At 35.1% G+C, this 19,041-nt stretch overlaps 1 protein-coding gene across 1 annotated transcript; it reads left to right on the top strand.

The window, feature by feature from the left end:
• Positions 1-9,007: 9,007 nt before the first annotated feature.
• LOC108691197 (glycine-rich cell wall structural protein-like) lies at positions 9,008-12,960 on the top strand. Its single transcript, XM_018198864.1, has 4 exons — positions 9,008-9,080; positions 11,532-11,823; positions 11,913-12,254; positions 12,386-12,960. The coding sequence occupies exons 1-4, from the start codon at positions 9,069-9,071 to the stop codon at positions 12,580-12,582; spliced, it is 843 nt and encodes a 280-aa protein (XP_018054353.1). The 5' UTR covers positions 9,008-9,068; the 3' UTR covers positions 12,583-12,960.
• Positions 12,961-19,041: the final 6,081 nt, after the last annotated feature.

Raw genomic sequence — 19,041 nt, forward strand, 5'->3', positions numbered from 1 at the left:
GCAACATTAATCTTAACGCTAAAGATGTCGGACAACAACTGGGCCGGGAAAATAACGACTGTTGGGTCAGATACAAATTGTCGGCAGTTGTTACTTCGAGAGAAACGTTTAATCCAGAAGAGAACGAAACAAGGAGTCTCACGTCGACGAAACTAGCATCTAATGCAACTATATGCGTGAATATGCGTGACTGTGCGGCTAGTAGAACACGGAAATTATAGCCTGGTCGCCGCTGTTGCACGCCTCTACTAAGGACCGTTCTTTTCAACTACACTTTCTACGCTAGTTTTCTTTTTTTTTTTTACATTTGCAAAACGAGTGTACAGACTGTCGCAATATTCGCACTCATATGTCAATTTATTCTGAGTAACTGTTAGAAAAGTGTAGTTGACACGTTGACAGATCCGTCGTTATATCAGAAATTGTAAGTGCGGTTCAAAGTGTTAAATGCTATTGGGCCTTCGATTTCGTCGTCTTGTTCATTCCGATTGGAAAGCTCATCGATACTGTTCGTTAAAAAATTAAATTATCAGCGCTTCAGAGAGGTTTTTTCTCTCGCAAATTTGTCCTGCACATGCAACGCGAAACCACTTTCGTCGACGACACAGATTTTTACATGTAACAACGATCTCGATTCGACGTTCTGGTCGGTCAACTCAGCTTCCATGCGGTTCTACCATAGATACAATAGAAAAAACGAACGTAAAAAAATAGTAACAGGTAAACTTTTTGTTTTCAGCTTCTTCTGAATTTACGTTACAATTTTGTGCGCTGTACAATGAAATAAAGCAAAAGGGAAATGTATATGGGACTTTTATTTGACTCAACCTAATGCCACTACAGCGTTATGGAATTAATTTTCATGTATTTTTTTGTAAAATGATAGAATTTTCTTTTCTCTGATAACATGCCATCATCTTTAATTCTTAATACAATATTTATACATGCATTTACTAAACCTTCTGATTAATAATAAAATAAACTACTCTTTGGAAAATACTTCGTGCCTTCCTAACGGTTGACTTAGTCCAAATGTAATAGGTAATAATAATCGATAAATACACGGAATCATGTTCCTTATCTTTATTATTTGAGAGAGTATCAAGTGGATCTATAAATATTATTAGTAAGAATTTCTTAAGTTACAAAAAGTCTAAATGCTTTCGTCTCACTGTTCTTTGTCTTTCTTTTATTTTAATTAATATTATGAGTTATTTACATTGTATAAAATAAAGATATATATTTATAATATATTTTGTTGAGTTTTACAGCCGTAAGTTAAAATCACTGCGGCAGTTTATTTATACATCACTACATTTCTTTTATAGTATCAAATCATTCTTACGCACTTTTCTTATAAATATCTTAATTAAAATCCTTTTTAATTGATCTGCTTTTTGAGTACGCAATTTCACGAGAGCACACGCCACTATTGCTCGACGTGAACAGGAATCTGACGCAAGAAATTAATCCGGTCGATGATATCCTCGGACGAGACGTCATTCACGTGTCAAAGGAAACATTAAATCGATGGAGCAGCGACTCTAGCGGACACATTCCGATCGTCTGTAAAAATGCACAACGAAAGCGATCAGAATGCACTGTGTATTCAATACGGCGGATATTCACATACGAGCCGGCGCGTTCGAATCAATGCGCTCGCGACCGAGAGCGGCTGGCAGAACACGGAAATGATGGGCAGTTCTGTGCTGAAACACGGCGATAGCCCAACACTATCCCGCTCCACCTATTGCGTAAGACTGCTTTCCTAACCTGGGCGGCGGTGTGCAGCAAAGTGCAAGGAGGCATGCGTCGCTCACTCTGATCTATCGTCTTTTAAGTCTTCCATTTTCCTTTCATTCTCAATGGAATTCTTTAATATTTCCTCAATTAAAGTTTTCTAATTACAGATTTTTTTTCTTCCTGAATGAAGCTGGCTTTAAAAACTGTGATACGACTATCTTGATGTAATATCAGCGTGTTACTTGTTTTCATAAAAAAAACCTATATAACTGTATAATTATGTATTAAAATTGTATAACCGTTCGAGAATTGTGGTCTGCCGCCGGCGGTAAATCGATTCGAGGTTCACGGCGGAACGCGCTTAATTTTCAGCATCAAGCGCATCCTCGCCAAGTTCGTTGGAAGTTTATACCTGCACGAAGACGTAGCGATGTTGATGATACCTGCGATACGTGACTGAAAGTGTAACAATACCGCGCTCAGTAGAGCCGCGCTGTAACGCTCGTACTTAAAACTTAAGCGCGGCTTATAAGAGTACCTCTTAAGCGTCAAAGAGCGCGAACGTTGTCGGTTAGGATAAAATTTAATTTGCACTTGAATTTTAAGTCGCTACTTTTGAAAAGCACGCGTTAAACTCTTTTTTTTCCTCTTCTTCTTCTTACATTAGGCCTCTGTTAAACTCAAATAAAATATAATTTTAAAAATATCTCCGCAGAACAATTTTTGCACCGCAAATCCAAGTGTATAATAGTTAGTGTCTTTAAATAACAACTAGAGACAAAAATAGATTTAATAATAATAAGCTTTATCAACGTGTAAGTATAAACATGAAACGCAATGTAAATTAAAGTTGTACCTTAAAAGATGAGATATCAGCAATAATATTGTTCGTAAGCCTAGATCTTGTTAGAATTAATTATAATTAATTATAATTAATTAAGTATAAACATATAGAACGAAATATACAATTGAAAAAAATACAATTACGAATAATGACATACACGATAATGAGCAGAGATTTTGCATAGAGTGATTATTAAATGTGATGTATGATAAATGAAAATGTAAAGTGAGATGAACGTAATGTATTAGATTATAAATTGGAAGCGATATAAAGAGAAGCAGCTCTTTCGAAAATAATGATGGACATAAAAGAATGAACATCGCTAAATAATGGATTAAAATATTTGACTGAGGCGTAAGAAAAAGCAGTCTGAAATTTTGCTATAACAGAAGTAATGAAGTTGAAATCGAAATATACATATTTGACTGTGTAATATAGTATTATTTTTACAAAATTAAATGACACACATATATTGGCAGTATTATACACTTGGATTTGCAGTGCGACGGAAAACCGAAAGAGAACGATGCACTCTTCGATGTCACAATTGCGGTTAAAATTGTAGAATGGGAAGACATTGTTAGTGGTTTCCACTTACCGTGAAAAACATGTGTAATCGTTTAATACAATGTTTTTGCTATCCGGTAACTTTAATTCTGACTTTAACTTTCTAATATGTACTTTGATTTATAGCGGGATAGAAAGTATTAAAGATCGAAATACGAATACATCAAAATTAAAGCGATCGAAGTTTCCAACTTAGTCTTGAATCAATTAAAGTTAGTACATTAAAGGGGCGTCGCGCGTTGGAATTCTGCGGTTAACCGTTCCATTACGCGTTATATTATAGGAATTGACATAAATTGCAATTATTCGTACCTCGCGCATTCGCTCGCGCGTTATGTCAACATAAAATGATATCTGGATTCGAGAGACCGAAGTTGCTGACATAAACGGGGATAATCTATTTTCGATGATCACGAATTATAGGAATGAATCCTTTTTGTATAAATTATATAGTGTATTACAGTATTTTAAAACTGTGCAGTTCATTATAAATCTGATTAAATAAACATTATCAGTAATGAATATTTACTCTTCTGATTGTACGAGATATTTGAAAAAAAATAAACGAGTGTGCCGATAACATCTACTTAATAAATCATAGTCGTAATCATATAATTGTAATAACTTTCCTATGTATTTAAGCGACACAGTCTCACTTGACCTAAATGACATAGTAAATAGCATAATTAAATATACATCGTTTTATCATTGCTCTTTCCTTATTTCATAGCTCATTGCAAAAGTGTTTTGCAAATTAAATACTGGAATATGATCGGTACCGAATATATAACCGCTGTTTCAGTAATACGCGCAATAATAGTGCAAATCGATCACCCTAATGTTGCATACATTGAGATGGAAATTCAACACGCATTTAAATCTAAGAATTAGATTAATGAATTAGATTAATCTTGATCCTCGGGCGCGTTATTAATTCAAATCAATTAATGAATCAATCAATGTAACTAGACTCATTGCTGAATTCACTTAGCCAATTGGACCTGAAAACGATTGGCGATTATTGTTGCGAACTCTGCAACTATAAATCCTACTAAATTTACTGTAAAAATAATTTGTTCCAATATGTAAGAACAGAATTTATCTTCTTTGTTTTTTTTTAAATGTAGTCAAGCGTTACAAGAGAGCATACAAAGTTAAGTCTATTCGATTAACAATTGTGCGACACGCTGTTGCAGCATCCGTGAACGCTGTTGTAAGCAACGTGATACAGCGATTTTCCGATACGCTAAACAAGCGATCTGAATATAGCGTGTATGCACAATTGTTTTTGTGCGCTCGCCGATGAGCCATCCTTGTTTACAGTTAGCGGCAACACACCCGAGTGCTGCATCATCACATTATATAGAAGGAAGTTGCCTCATGGATCTTGTATCCATGCGCACTGCATGCTTTGTTTCATGAATAAAATTTCTCCAATTTCACATTCTCGTGTTACGTAAAAATTGGAGTAAAAGAGCGACGCGCATCACCGCGACGATGGTAGCGAAGTCGCGACGTCGCTTTAGAAATACAATGTTGCGGGAGGCCTGAAAGCCGTGTGCAAGGAGCAACGTGCGCGAGTCATCACCTTAGGCAAGAGAGTATTCTTCGCGAAAATTGAACTGGCAGAGCTGGATATGTAAGGATAGAATATATAAATCCACATATACGGCAAATGCGTCGCTCGTGATATTGCAATTCTTGATTTGAATAAATAAACATATAATATAGCTGAGGAAATGAGCTGTATGTGTGCATAGCACTTGATGTAAGAAGGATGTGTTATAATTAACTTTGTACAATTATTTAGATATAAAGGAAATATTAACAGAAAGTAAATTTATTTAGGATTATTCATTTAAAGTTTGTGTTTACTTTCTCGATTTGAAATGGAGAATAAAATCATGATGATATAAAAAAAAATAAAGAAAAATTAGAAAAAAATTAAAAATGATAAATTAGAAAAAAATAAAAATTAAGGACTATATAATTACTTTAAAATCTGTTGCCGCGCAAAAAAGCATTATGTTTAATTAATTTTATAGAAATTTCTTATAGGAGTTTCTAAGTAATTTGAACTAAAATATTACATACGTAAATATTATCTTGAAAATTATTATAATTGATTATTTATAAATGTAATAAATAATCAATAGTTCGTAATGTACGATTAAAAATTTAATTGTTTCTGATTTGTTAATTCAAATGGACACAAATAAATGAAATAATCGATATAAATAAAATAAACGGTAGATTAATTTCTTATATCCAGGTAATTCTATGTCGCGTATTACCATTCAAATGGAGTAAATCTTGGTGTCTCCATTTCGATTCGATTCACGGGTATATCGGATCTGCACGTCGCCGAGAAAGTCGTTTTATCACAGAAGCGTATTCCTGAATATTGACCACGCGAGCCAATCGATACTCTATCGATTCGTGAAAATCGCTTAATAATTCAGAACGGTCGCGGAACTGGATTCTGGATTCCAACTCCGATAGCAAAAGCATGTAAAAGTCGAGATTGTGAAGCGCGATTGGAATTAAATTGGAATTAAGCCGCAGAAATATCGCATTCAAAACGAGACAACACTATACAATATATAATAATTGCTTTATATTCAGCGAAATTATGAGTGAGATCGCTAGGATCAATTGATCGCGGATAATTGGGCGATAATTACGGATCTATTTTTTCGATCGTTACAAACAAAGTACGTCGGGTCACTGCGCGAGATAAGACTTGCCATCGATTAGATAATTGCTCGATTAATCAGCTAATGAGGCAATTAACGCGCGCGCGAAATGTTATCGAAGTCGACTCGTGGAGGGTGAGACCAACAAGAGCTAAACGCGATTGCCATGCATTGGCTTTATATATTCGAAACCGGTCAAGAGTGTCGAACGAGAAAAGATTACGTTGCGCGGGCGACTTTCGCGATAGCTCGACATTTTTCGCGGGCGCCAAATAATATAATGGCTTTCACTTCGCGTGCCACAGCGTAGAAGTCGCGGCTCGTATAATATGCGGGGCATCACACTCGAAAACAAAAAAGTAATGAATTGGATGCAATTAGCCGCGTTTCAGCGCGTTGCACTTCAATACCTTTAAGGTTGAGATTAGCAATTGCTCATCGCAGTTTACATTGTTACGTATATACTGATTATGAAAAGCGTATGCTAAAAAAAGAAAGTATATAGGAAATAATGTGTAGAACATGTGTATGTGCAATAATCTTTAAAAAAATCTAATATATCTGTATGCGGACGAATTTACTTGTTCCTGACTACGTTTAGTTCGAGAATAGTCAAGTAGGATGTTTTTGTACCTCAATGACGAGAAAATGTGAATTGTTGTAAAATATTGTTTATGTTAATATTGTTTAACATATTTTTGTTTAATAATTATTTTTTACGAGTCTTTAAATATACAATTCTCTCGAAAATCCGCAATAAAAACATTATAGGAATTTAAGTTTTTATTTTTTAGAAACTTATCATAATAAGCTACGAAATAAATTTTATTTAGTATATTTGTTTTTAGTATATTTGTTTAATTTCTTATTGTTTTTAAAAAATTATGATTAAATCCATATAACGTTCTTAAATTAATAAATTGGAAAACAGTTAATAATATACAATATGTTGTGAATATAGTGATTTTAATTGGGGCGAAACATTCTAGGTGATTGTTTACTTAAAAAACAATGAGGTAACTACTCTCGGAGTAAACAGCTTCTTGCATGCTTATAATGCATGCATAAATTTTTATCCTATTCTTTATTTATTCAACTTTTATCCTATTCTTTACTTATTCACTTTTTTATAATGGCGCATTTCTATCTTTTTATAAAATAATATAAGCGATTATGCAAGTTAATATTGAGTTGTCCGGAAAGTTCGTGCCGATGTTGAAGGAAAATTGAAACGCAGAAAATTTTAATTTAATAAATGTATACTAAAATTTAAATTTTAGTCGGCACGAACTTTTCGGACAACCCAATACAATTAATACTTTGAATAATACTTTTATGTACGCCTCAGTGCAAAATAAATATAAAATTAACTGTAATACAGCATTTATAAACTCCATGAATAATAAATAATGTAAATGAAAATGATCAAATTCGAAAATGATCAAATTTGCGAATTGTCGAGTATCATCTCAGACAAACGATGATCATAATTCAAATCGTTCACATAACAGACAACTCACCCATTTCTTACGTTTTACGATTTTATTTCCAGTATAATGTACTATAGCAGTTGGAATTAGTAGGTTGAGGTAATAAGTAACGAGCGGACTGCTGCGGCAGGCAATCTATTTAGAAAAGAATTCAGGTCTTTCTATCTTTTTTTCTTTCTTAAGGCCATTCAGCGACCCGTAATTCTAACTCTTTAGAACGATTTAGCATTTGCGCCAAATGTGAAATTCCTATTCGATACCAATGTCTCGTTTTCTAATATAACGAACGGGCTGTAATCGAGATCGTGCTTCGCTATTTTTGGATCTCCTTTCCTCCTTTTTTTAGACAAGACAAACTTTTCGTGTGACAAGCTCTCGTGTCCGAATGTAAACTTCAGAGTTATCGTTTCTACTTCTCGGACATTGCATGGATAGTAGTTTTCATGAATAGTAATAACTTTCAGTTATTTGAACATTGTTGGCTTCTACTTTTTCCCATTCCACAAAAAATTATTCAAATAAATATAAAAAAATTAAAGTTGATCTGTCTTAAAGTGAAGACTATTGAAATAAGCGCATTATGCGGCGCTATTAATTAATCGAAGATGTCTTGACCTCGAGATCAGAACGTCATTTTCAACGATCGTGACTCTTTATCAAATCGCCTCTTCAGATTTCTTTAGCATTGAAAGTTGCGACAAAAATAATAATAGTTTAATAATTTCAAACTGTATTAATTTATCAATGCTGTCAAAATTTTTATCAGTTATTAATCAATTAACAATATATATATATATATATATATATATATATATAATAGCGTGTGTAGTAACTATTACATCGCTTCAGAAAAAAAATTTGCTTGGACCAAAAGTTGTCAGGAAGAAAAATATTTAGACTTGCAGTTTTTGATTTTTTCAAACATTTTCAATAATTTGTCATTTTTTCGTTTATCATAATTATATGATAAATAAAGTCACTTTAATCTTTAATTGATTTTCTTGAACACTACAGCCTCTTATGAAACTCCTCGAAACTTTGCCAACGAAGAATACTTCTATTATCTAAAAGCCTAGGTGAGTCCATTCCGCAATCGCAAAACAACGATTTATCACTGTCGATGGTTGCTCAATTAATTAAAGTGATGATCACTCTGTGCTATCATTCTGCTGTTATTGGCACTGCACCTGCGCCGTGTACCGTAACCGGAAAGGACTCCGCCGTCAACGTTAGCCGTGAGAGCTATGCAACACTCGTGTATGCCGAGCACCACGCCTGCGAGAAAGAGAGTTGTATCGTAGGTGACCATGTAACCCGGGTGGTGCTCGGTTGCACTTGGTGTGGCCCGTCGCATAGAAGCCAAGTGTAGGCCAGCATCGCCGCTAGTGGGGCAGGAGGAGTAGGAGGCTGTGGCTGTTAAACGTGGACATAGTCACCACGAATATAACCTACAACGGGCAACTTCTATTTATCGCCGCACGATAAAGGGGGGACTCCCCTTCGCCCCCTGAACCGGGTGGGACTACCGTTGCCGCGGATTACAGCCGCTTGGTACGCGGTACGTGGATTATAGTTTTTCTGGAGGGAGGGTGGTGGAGCGCCTTGCTTGCTTTCGAAAGGATGGTGATTGTGGAGCGTGTCCAGAGTAGAGTTAGGCGTATATAAGGCCCGCCGGCCCGGCCCAAGTCAGTCATTCACCGGACTACCAGCCCAATACACACACCAAACATGAAGGCCTTTGTGAGTATTCCGCAACGAGGGTTGGTGAGGTGTTCGCGAGGTGTTTAACTCGTAGCCACGGTACTTTTCGCGCCCTTCGATTAGATTTTATTGAATTTTGCTACTTTTATTCTATCTTTCCTCGCGACTTTGTCCCTTTGACTATTCATTTATTCTCAAAATCATACGTTTTTTTTTTTGAAATTATTATAGTTTCTTGATTGGATACATATCTTTTTTGCCGTGAATAAACAGTGTCGATCTGAAAATTCTTTAATTTTTGGAATAACATTAAGTCCTTAATGGAATCTCATAAAATTCTGCCCTTTCTTGTAGTCACTGCGAAAGTTTATCTCTGTAAACGCTTATTTCCGTAATGTTTCGTTCTGACACTTTTTAATTGAAACCAAACAAGAAACTAGGTTAATGCAAGATTGCATTTGAACACAGTAACATATCTGCAAACGGAAAGTAAATACGTTTTGCAAGCTCAAGAGCTTTCTTTCATAAATACATACGTCGATAATACATTTATTAATGTTTCCATTGTACTTTTTCGTTTCTTCGCTTCTTATTGAGTTCGTGATAAAACCAACGATGATTCAATGTCACGGTTAGGATACTCTCTTGCTGTTTTTCTTTACAGGCAGATAGACGCACAAACAGACGAACCGACAACTTTCATTCATAAAGCAAAGAAATCTTACCGCATCGTGCGCCGACTCTCGGCGAAAACCGGTTGTAGGTAGTATCATCATCGTCATTGAGTGAGCGGATTAACACGCGACCGGTTCTATTCTATATCTGCGCGTAGACGCATCTTCATTCACGAATCTCGCATTCTCGGGATTGCACATACCTTGCGGTCACTCTTGCATCCTTTGCCGTTGCATTTCTCGTGACTTTTCCGTCATTTCACGTCACACAATATCCATTGAATCAGAATAACACCGGAATTACATTCTGTCTCGTATCGTCCTGCAAACGTAATGCGTATTAACTAACATTTTATTTTCGTGATAACTGTAACGTTAATTATATGATCAACAATAATATCGATAATGATATCTCAACCATTGCGCCAGATCTCGGAATGTCTTTGCAATTTCTCAGGGCCGATGGAAATATACTCGGTACTCAATCGCGCAAGGCGATTTTGAAATCGGCACGTTTGATCCTTTTCCGATCGCGAGGTCGCGGGAACGGTCGGTCGACCACGTCACACGAGCGCGGCCGCGAGATAGTCGTTCATTCCGCGTAAACGGGATGTGAAAGTTTCGCGTAGTCGTTAGATATGCATAATTCCAGACCGCGGTGCCATTTAAGTTTGTAACGGTCTCAAACCGGGCGTGACACACGCGCCGCGTGTCTAATACCGTTCGCACGCGATCGCGAAATATCGATTACGTATATACCGATATATCTAATCAGTCGATTGCTCGACAGTTCTACGATCGCGCGAAACTCTTCCTTTCTAAACGCCGCTTCCCGTATTACGAGCCACAAGCGTTACGACTTTAAACGCTAGATACGTAACTTGTTGAGTTTTGTCTTTTTTAATCTCAGAAAATTCCTACGAATTCCAAGAACTGAGATTCAATTAAATTAAACTACGGATTTCTCTTAATTATGAAAAATCCCTTAATTTGAATAACGAATAATCGATTTCGCAAACTCGCATATCTGAAATTGACATTCACAATTCAAATTAGGGGATTTAATTTTTCATAATTAAAAGAGAAATGAATATGATCGATTATCGATTAATTATGAATCGCGCAATATTTCATGTTTAGTCATTTGCGCGGATTTTATGCAATCGCGACTACTTTTTTTTTTTACGGTCCGACGATACACGTTGCGCGTGCAACGGCCTATTAACAGGCCTAGAAAAATTTTCCTAATACGGTAATCAGGAATGGTGACCAGAATAACCGACGTGAAGGATAGGGGCGCTATCAAAGTTGATTACGAAACGTTACAGCACGTAGCTACGGGTATCTAATCTCGTCGATTCTTCCGTTGATGCATTCGGGCGCTTTCTCATTGCGTTTTCATTCGCGTAATCGTTCCGCCTTCGCAATAAAACAGCACCAATCCAACTTTGATTTCGAGATCATCTCAGCGATCTAGAAACTTCTCGCGCGCAAGATTGTTTCCGTCGTTTTGGAGTTCGCGAACAGACGTTTACGGAAATCGAAAGTGAAAGCCGCGATTATATTGCACAGATCTAGCAGTAGTCAGACCCGGTAATCGGCGCCAAGCCAATGGAAATCTAGATTCGTAACAGCGATAGTCCCAATAACGTGCACACGTAAACTGCTTCCGTAAATCGAAACTCGAGCTCACGCAATATTCATCGTTTAAAGCTTTCAGCGATTTTAACAGATTCGATCGAATATTGGATTATCGTCGTGCAGCTTCGCTGCCAATTCAGTCACGTTGAGTGACGTCGCGTGTCGTTTCTTTTAGATTGTGTTCGCCTGCTTAGCGGTTGCGACGGCCCGCGCTGGAATTGCGCACGGCGGATTAGGAGGAGGCTATGGCGGCTATGGTGGTTATGGTGGTGCCGGTTTGGCCATCACTGGACACGGACTCCGTGGTGGTGCCGGTCTGAGTGGTGGACTCGCCGCTGGTGCTGGAACCGCTACCTCCCTCCAGGGTGGTGCCTCCAGCTTGGGATCTGGCGGTCTTGGTGCCAGCTATGCTGCTGGTGCGGCGGCAGCGGCTGGTGCTGCTGGAGTTCAGCAGATCGTCTCTGGTGGTGCGTATTTACGCATCAAATCTATATTCTTTATTAACTCAACAACGTAGGATATATTGATGTTGAACAATCGCTCGCTCTTCTTGCAGGAGTCATTGGTGGCAGGTCTGACATCGGACCCGCTGAGGGACCCAAGGCCAATGTAGGACCCCAGACCGGACCATCTGATCTCGTAGGACCCCAGGAGGGAGCCAAATCCGTTGGTGGACCTCGTACTGGACCCGCCAGTCTTGTAGGACCCGCTGCCGGCCCATCCACCCTCGTTGGACCGTCCCAGGGAACTGCCACCCTCGTAGGACCATCCCAGGCCACCGCTAACCTCGTTGGACCCAGCTATGGAGGTGTTGCCTTCTTTGCCGGATCTGGTGGCATCAACGGTGATGATGGAAGCTCTGGAGTTGCTGCTGCTGCCGCGCCTGGTGGTGGATTTGGTAATACACATTTTCTATCAAATAAATAAATTACATGTTTTAAACATTTCTAATTTTAAAGTCTTCCCTCATTTTTCTTTTTACGCTCACTAAGTATTTGAGCCTTCTGCTAATGATATTTTCTTCAAAAGGTGGTGCTGGACTTGGCCTTGGTGCCGGTCTTGGTGGTGCCGGAATCGCTGTCATCGGAGGTGGTGCTGGACTTGGAGGTGGTGCCCTTGGTGGCCATGATGCCGGAATTGCTGTGATCAACGGACCGTCTGGTGCCATCCATGCTGGACTCGGTGCTCACGGAGCTGTCATCCCCGCGCCCATTGGCAAGTGGTAGACGTTTTAAGACCCCAGCGATCTCGGCTCGGCGACGGCGGCAACCCACCACAGTCACTTACCGGTCTCGAACGATCCTCAAACGCGCTCAACGTCTTCTTCCCAAAGCTTCGTCCAATCTCGGAGCATGATCGGAGCACCCTTGGCGATAGTGATATGATTGTCAGACACTTGGAATACACACAGAACGGTCGATCGGTCGTACTTACGTACACTACGAGCCGATAAAGCGCGATCCGGAAAACAGACGGATAAGATTATAAGAGGACGACACTTGAGATTTCGGCCACACGTAATCCGCGGCCTCGAGTCATTTTTCCCCCAGTCTCGACCCGCTACAACCGGGTAAAATTTAGTCAATTACCGTTCATCACGAGACCAATGATAAAGGAAGCTCGGCACTGGCCGCGTTTTATCGATTTCTCGACACACGAACAGCTTGCTGCTCCTCAACGAACTTTCATCCGCAAATTAGCGAACGTCGTCTTTCGGATATCACAACAATTCATACGATGCGCATTTCCGAGTTGCAACCGTGTGTCACAAAGCCACCCCGTGCACACGCGTATCACGCTGCATCATCATGGACCTAGCAAGTGGACAAGCTTTGGCACTTCGTCATCGGATCAACTGGATCTGTTCTGTTTTCTGAACACCTACCATTGCTCCGGCTGAATCTTCTTCTCTTACGTCTTCCACCATCCGTAAGGCCGCCGCTCTTCACGCACATATCTATTTCTCTCTTTTTCCACGGGTCGGTCGCATTACGCGCACGTTCCCGGCATGTTGTTATACTTACCGCTGCACCCCAAGCATACATATTATTATTACTCGCGTTGCACATATGTTCTTCTTATATATATATGTATACATATTATTACCTATTACTTCCGCGCATATATATATATATGTATATATATATATGAACACATTGTCACACGCGCGCACACATACACATACACTATATTTCTATATGTGTACTCGTATATATTCACACAATTACACATATATTATATAATCGTGTTATATGTTAGTGAAAAGGAGAGACCGGTTGATTATGGTAGGTCAGCCTTTCTCATGAGTGAATGAATGTAAATAGATGGCTCGCCGGCGCCGGCCCCCGACCCCGCCCGCCCTCGTCATACCCTTTCTTTGCGATCACGACTAGCACCCCACCACCACCATAGATAGATACCACATATTTATAGCGTTTATACATTTATACAATACTTTATATAAAATAAAGCATCAGTATTTAAAACTCATTCGTGTCTATTCGCATACCTTTCATCATTTACCAAATAGATTATATTGTCAATTATTTTCCTGTGCATTTTAAGCCGCCTTTTTTATATAGCTTTTAATCTTTAAATCTTTATTGCCTTTTTAGTATTAGTCAGTTAAAATTTAATTATTTCATTTATAATTAGCACTTATAAATAATTATTTATATTATATATTATAATGATAGTAAGAGCATGATGAACGCATACAAGAAATATATGTGTGAAATGCAAGAATTATTATATAATCATATTAAGTATATGATACTGTTTTTTAAACATGTTGTGTACCAATAATACGGGATTTATAATATATATATTGGTCTAGCTCTATGAAAGCTAATATTTATATTCAACGAAATGTACTAAATTATTTGTTTGAATAGTACCAACTAAATATTTAGATATAAAGATTTAAATACAAAGATAAAGATTTATATTTGATACAAGAAATCATTAATTTGATTCAATTATCATTTTTTTTTAATACATATTTATTTACTATAAGTGAATATTTAGTTGACACTATATAAATATTTATTTAAATTTTTTACATTTTCTCAATGCATCTGATAATACATGTGAATTATTGAATTTTAATTTTTCAATCCAATTAATTATCTATTATTAAATCGTCTGACACGAATTATATGATTTCAGTATACAAAACGATTAATTGAATTAATGCATAAGACAATGAATAAGCCAAGAAGAGAAAGAATAATGCGGACTTAGAGTAATTGATTGTCTTACTTACAATTAATTCGAAATAAAGAAAAAGATAAAGATTTGTATAATCAACAATAGTTCTTAATAATAGCTTTTAATTAATTTCTCTCATTTTATTTTATTACATTCTTGTACATATCAACACACCCATGCACACATCAACTGTAATCTTCGTAAAAGATAGCTATATGGGTGGTTTTGCAATTGTAAGTATTGATTTTGCAATTGTAAGTATACTGTTTTAATATAAATAGGAATTTATATAATGGTTAATAAGATATTATTCCCTTATTTTAAAAGTAATACAATTAAGATTTTACATAAAATTTCCCAGAAAAGGGAATTTATGTACCTGAGTTATTACATAAATTCTCTTTTCTGAGAAATTTGATGTAAAATCTTAACTGTATCACTTTTAAAATAAGGGAATAATATCTTATTAATCATTATATAAATTAACTATTATATAAATAACTAAGATAAACATCCTATCAATCATCAAAGTAAACTAATCATATTAAGAATATATTCTTGTTGTCGATAGTTCGATCAGTCAATAATTTTCTGATAAATTAAAAATTACTTTTTTACCTTTTCTGGGAAACTTAATTTTTTAATTATTTCATTTGTGATGAGAGGGAGCGATTAATAAAAATATGATGAACATTTTAAATACAATATTTAATATTGAAAATTTTAAGTAATAATCAAAAATTTTGCATACTACTTTTTACTGAAATACAATATTATGAAAAAAACTTTATGATCATGATTATTCAATTATATATTAATAAATTTAATTTTTTTCAGGTGACTGCGACATAACAAATGTTGTAATATGTACACTTTATATTGCTACATGTATCGAATATCTATAATTAATACTGATTTTTATTGATACAGCGAATGAATATTGCAACCGATAATAAGTTTACGAGGTTAAATGCTCTAATTGTCCAAACTTATACACGTAATTAATAAATTTATTCAATATAACATTCTGTAAAATATTGAAGATTATAAATATAATATAACTAATGAAAATTGTAATATAAATTGTTGAAAACAATATCTATATTAATTTAGTATTTTTTTAATACGTATATAATTCTTTTTTGTGGTAAAAATAAGTAAGAAATAAGAATAAGACGAGAATAACAGGAGATAAAATGAAAAGGATGTATAATCTAATCTTAATTTACGAATTACTTCGAAAGGATTAATTATTTATTAAAGAACTTGTTAACTCGTTAACATTAAAATTTTGTACTTATGAATTTTCTATTTGTATGAAAGATTTTCTTATTTTCCTTATTTGCATGTAATTGCATCTTATTAAAATGTGCTTAATTATAAAACACAGATTGTAAATTATTTAGTATTTAAAGTATGCTTTATCTTTTGTAACATCTTTTTAATAAGTTTGTTTTAAAATTCGTTATTGAGAGATATTTATTTTTTTCTAAGTGAAAAAGTTAAGTATAAAATAATTACACTTTACATATTATAGTAAAGGAACATATAAATGTATTTAGTCGTTAGCACGTTAAAATTATTTCTCATATTATTTATCAGTTATTAATCATATATTCACTATTAAGTTATCTTAATTACAAAAATACTAGATCAAAAACCTTCTTTTAATAAAACATTAGGTTGCAAATGGACCGCCTGTTGCATTAGCCCTCTGTAATAAAGAAATTTGTTTTGCTAATGTCCGCGTTAAAAGCCGATACGACCTATTTCAAAGTTTCACTATTTAATTTGTGCTAATAGAACCACAAAAAGGTACTCGCTTAGGTTACATCAAATATTGATCAATCAAATATTGATCAATCACAGTATTTTCTTGATTATATTCGGAGGGACATTATAATGAAGTATATATATAAAATCGATAAAGTTGCAAATTTATAATTACATATTAATACTACATTTCTCTTATTATCATTTTACGCGAAACGTTCATTTATTAAAGGATAAAATACTATCTAAAGGTATAAGCTTCGTTATTTCAACAGATTAATCGACCAGACATGTCGTCTAGGTATTAGCTTCGATATGAATGAGCGTTAACGATGCCAATTAAATCAAATTAATTACAAAGTCGTCGGGCCATACTGGCTTTCTCCATTAGAAGCAAATAATTCTTAAGCATAGAGAGCTTCTTGTGAAATTGTGAGATGAATATGATAATTTGAAAACGAATAATTATGCACGAATTATACACATATGTGTGTATGAAATAATTTCCATTTTTTACATATAGTTCACATAAATTGAATTGATCATTCTATTGCAGTATGCTTATTAAAAAACAAAGAGATCTCACTCTGTTAAATTTGTCATAAATTCTCATATCTACAAAAGACTTATAAAATTTTTCTGAATACTGAATACATACGATACGAATGCTTTTACATTTTTCCTCAACGTACTACAAATAAAATAAAAAGATTAAGTGCACGTGCTAAGACGTGGAATTGAATAGAATCTCTTCAGCGAAAGAACATGGACTGGTGGTGTAGCGATGAGCATGAAATTTGAATACGCTAAGATGCAGACTCTTTTTTATATTCTGATTTTTTACCTTTTATTTTTCCACTTTATTTTTGCGAGATAAAAATAGCATCGATTTCCAATCTCGCTCGACACATGGAAAAAGTCATATTTTCTCGAAATGAACACTTTGGTTTTTCAAACCTATATTCGATGTAAAATTCAAAAATAAATATCGTAAAATTCAAATGGTACTAGTTTCCATTTTTTATAAAACACTGTGCATTGAAATTTCTAACTTAACGTTGCGGCGAATAGAAATTAAAACAAGTGCAAAAACAATTTTTAACAATGTAACTTTTTCAATGATCCATCTCTCTATTTAATGATTTAACTATTTTTAACAAATCTGCAAATTGGGTTGTCTATAAAATATTGACTTTATTTGCGTAACAAAAGTTGAACGAAGTAGTAAATTTACAATTATTTTCTCGAAAATAAGAATTGCAAGATTTTGCAAATGTTTTTTCTTGTTTTACAATGTTTTTTCTCGTTTTATCATTATTTTAAACATTTATTACGTCATTTATTATGTCATCATTTCAAGACAATTGAATATATAAATAGCCAAACGAAATTTTTTAAATTAATAATGGATTAATAATATACGCAACAATTGCAATAAAAAGACAAAATCATAAAAAAATCAGAAATAACATTTTCTTATTTATTACTTTTATTAGACATAAATAATAAAATTTTTTTCAAATTACTCTCTCTCTCTCTCTCTCTCTCTCTCTCTCTCTCTTTCTCTCTCATAATTACATTTAACAAATTATTATCAGGAATCTAAATTATGAAATAAAATATCAATTTAACCTATATGGATTTCGTATAGTGCGTAAAGGAAGAAGAAAATATAAAGGCGATTATGATATTATTGCGAAGCGTCATAAGTTGTGTCATGGAAAACGTATGTTTCGTAACGATTGTCAAGGAATAATTAGTGGAGATGTCAGAGTGCCGGATACGAAGAGGCGCGGTCCTTTCACTCTCGGGGGTGTGCAGCGATTATTGCACGCGTTTCTCAGAAAAATCTTTTTACAAAGCATTAAGATTGTTCCACTTTTACGGTCAAGATTGCTTCGCTTTTAAAGAATTTCTTATGCTATATATTACTAGCCTTATACGCTCATATGAATTGTAATAAAATATAAATTTATATTGAGATATTGATATTTCTTTTAAGAACTTTACACTTCAGAAGATATAAGTCAGACACATTTTCTAACACTCTTTAAATACCTACATTTGCGAGATCTTTCTAAAATTATTTTTTATGTGATTATAATCGTGGTTTTTTTCTTTTTTCGATAAATTGAACTTTGATTAAATACAAATTATTTTACACTTCCCATGGTTTCACACAGAGCGGCGAGTAGGTTGCATGCTCCCATAAACATCGCAGTGCATTGCATCCGTATTGCGCCGCAGACAATAACTGCAAATGTCAGTCTCACCATTAGCACTGATCACGCTCAATCGCAGCGGAGTAACCATACCTCCTTTGATCGTCGTAAGTACGAATTTTCAGAACGTGATGCAGCGGATAAAGTCGTATTACGGCGCAACACTTTGTGAAACATTTACAGACGCGTAGTGCAACTTTAGCAGAAAAGATCATACTTAAAGGTTGAATTTTCGATTTTTTTCATGAATGTACATCGTTTGCCTTCTCTATTTATCTGCTAACAAATTTAAAGTACCTCTTTAATTTGCTTTCATTGCATGAAAATATATTTGCGCATAGTTTTAGATTCGCATTAAAACTTATTATAGAAAGAGAGATAATTGTATTTTAAAGAGCAGGTTTAAATATCAAAATATTTTGTGCAATAATGATGCGTATGAATTTATTGTAATATTTAAGTTTATATATATATATATTT

Source organism: Atta colombica, unplaced genomic scaffold, assembly GCF_001594045.1.
Source record: "Atta colombica isolate Treedump-2 unplaced genomic scaffold, Acol1.0 scaffold41, whole genome shotgun sequence".
Lineage (NCBI taxonomy): Eukaryota > Metazoa > Arthropoda > Insecta > Hymenoptera > Formicidae > Atta > Atta colombica.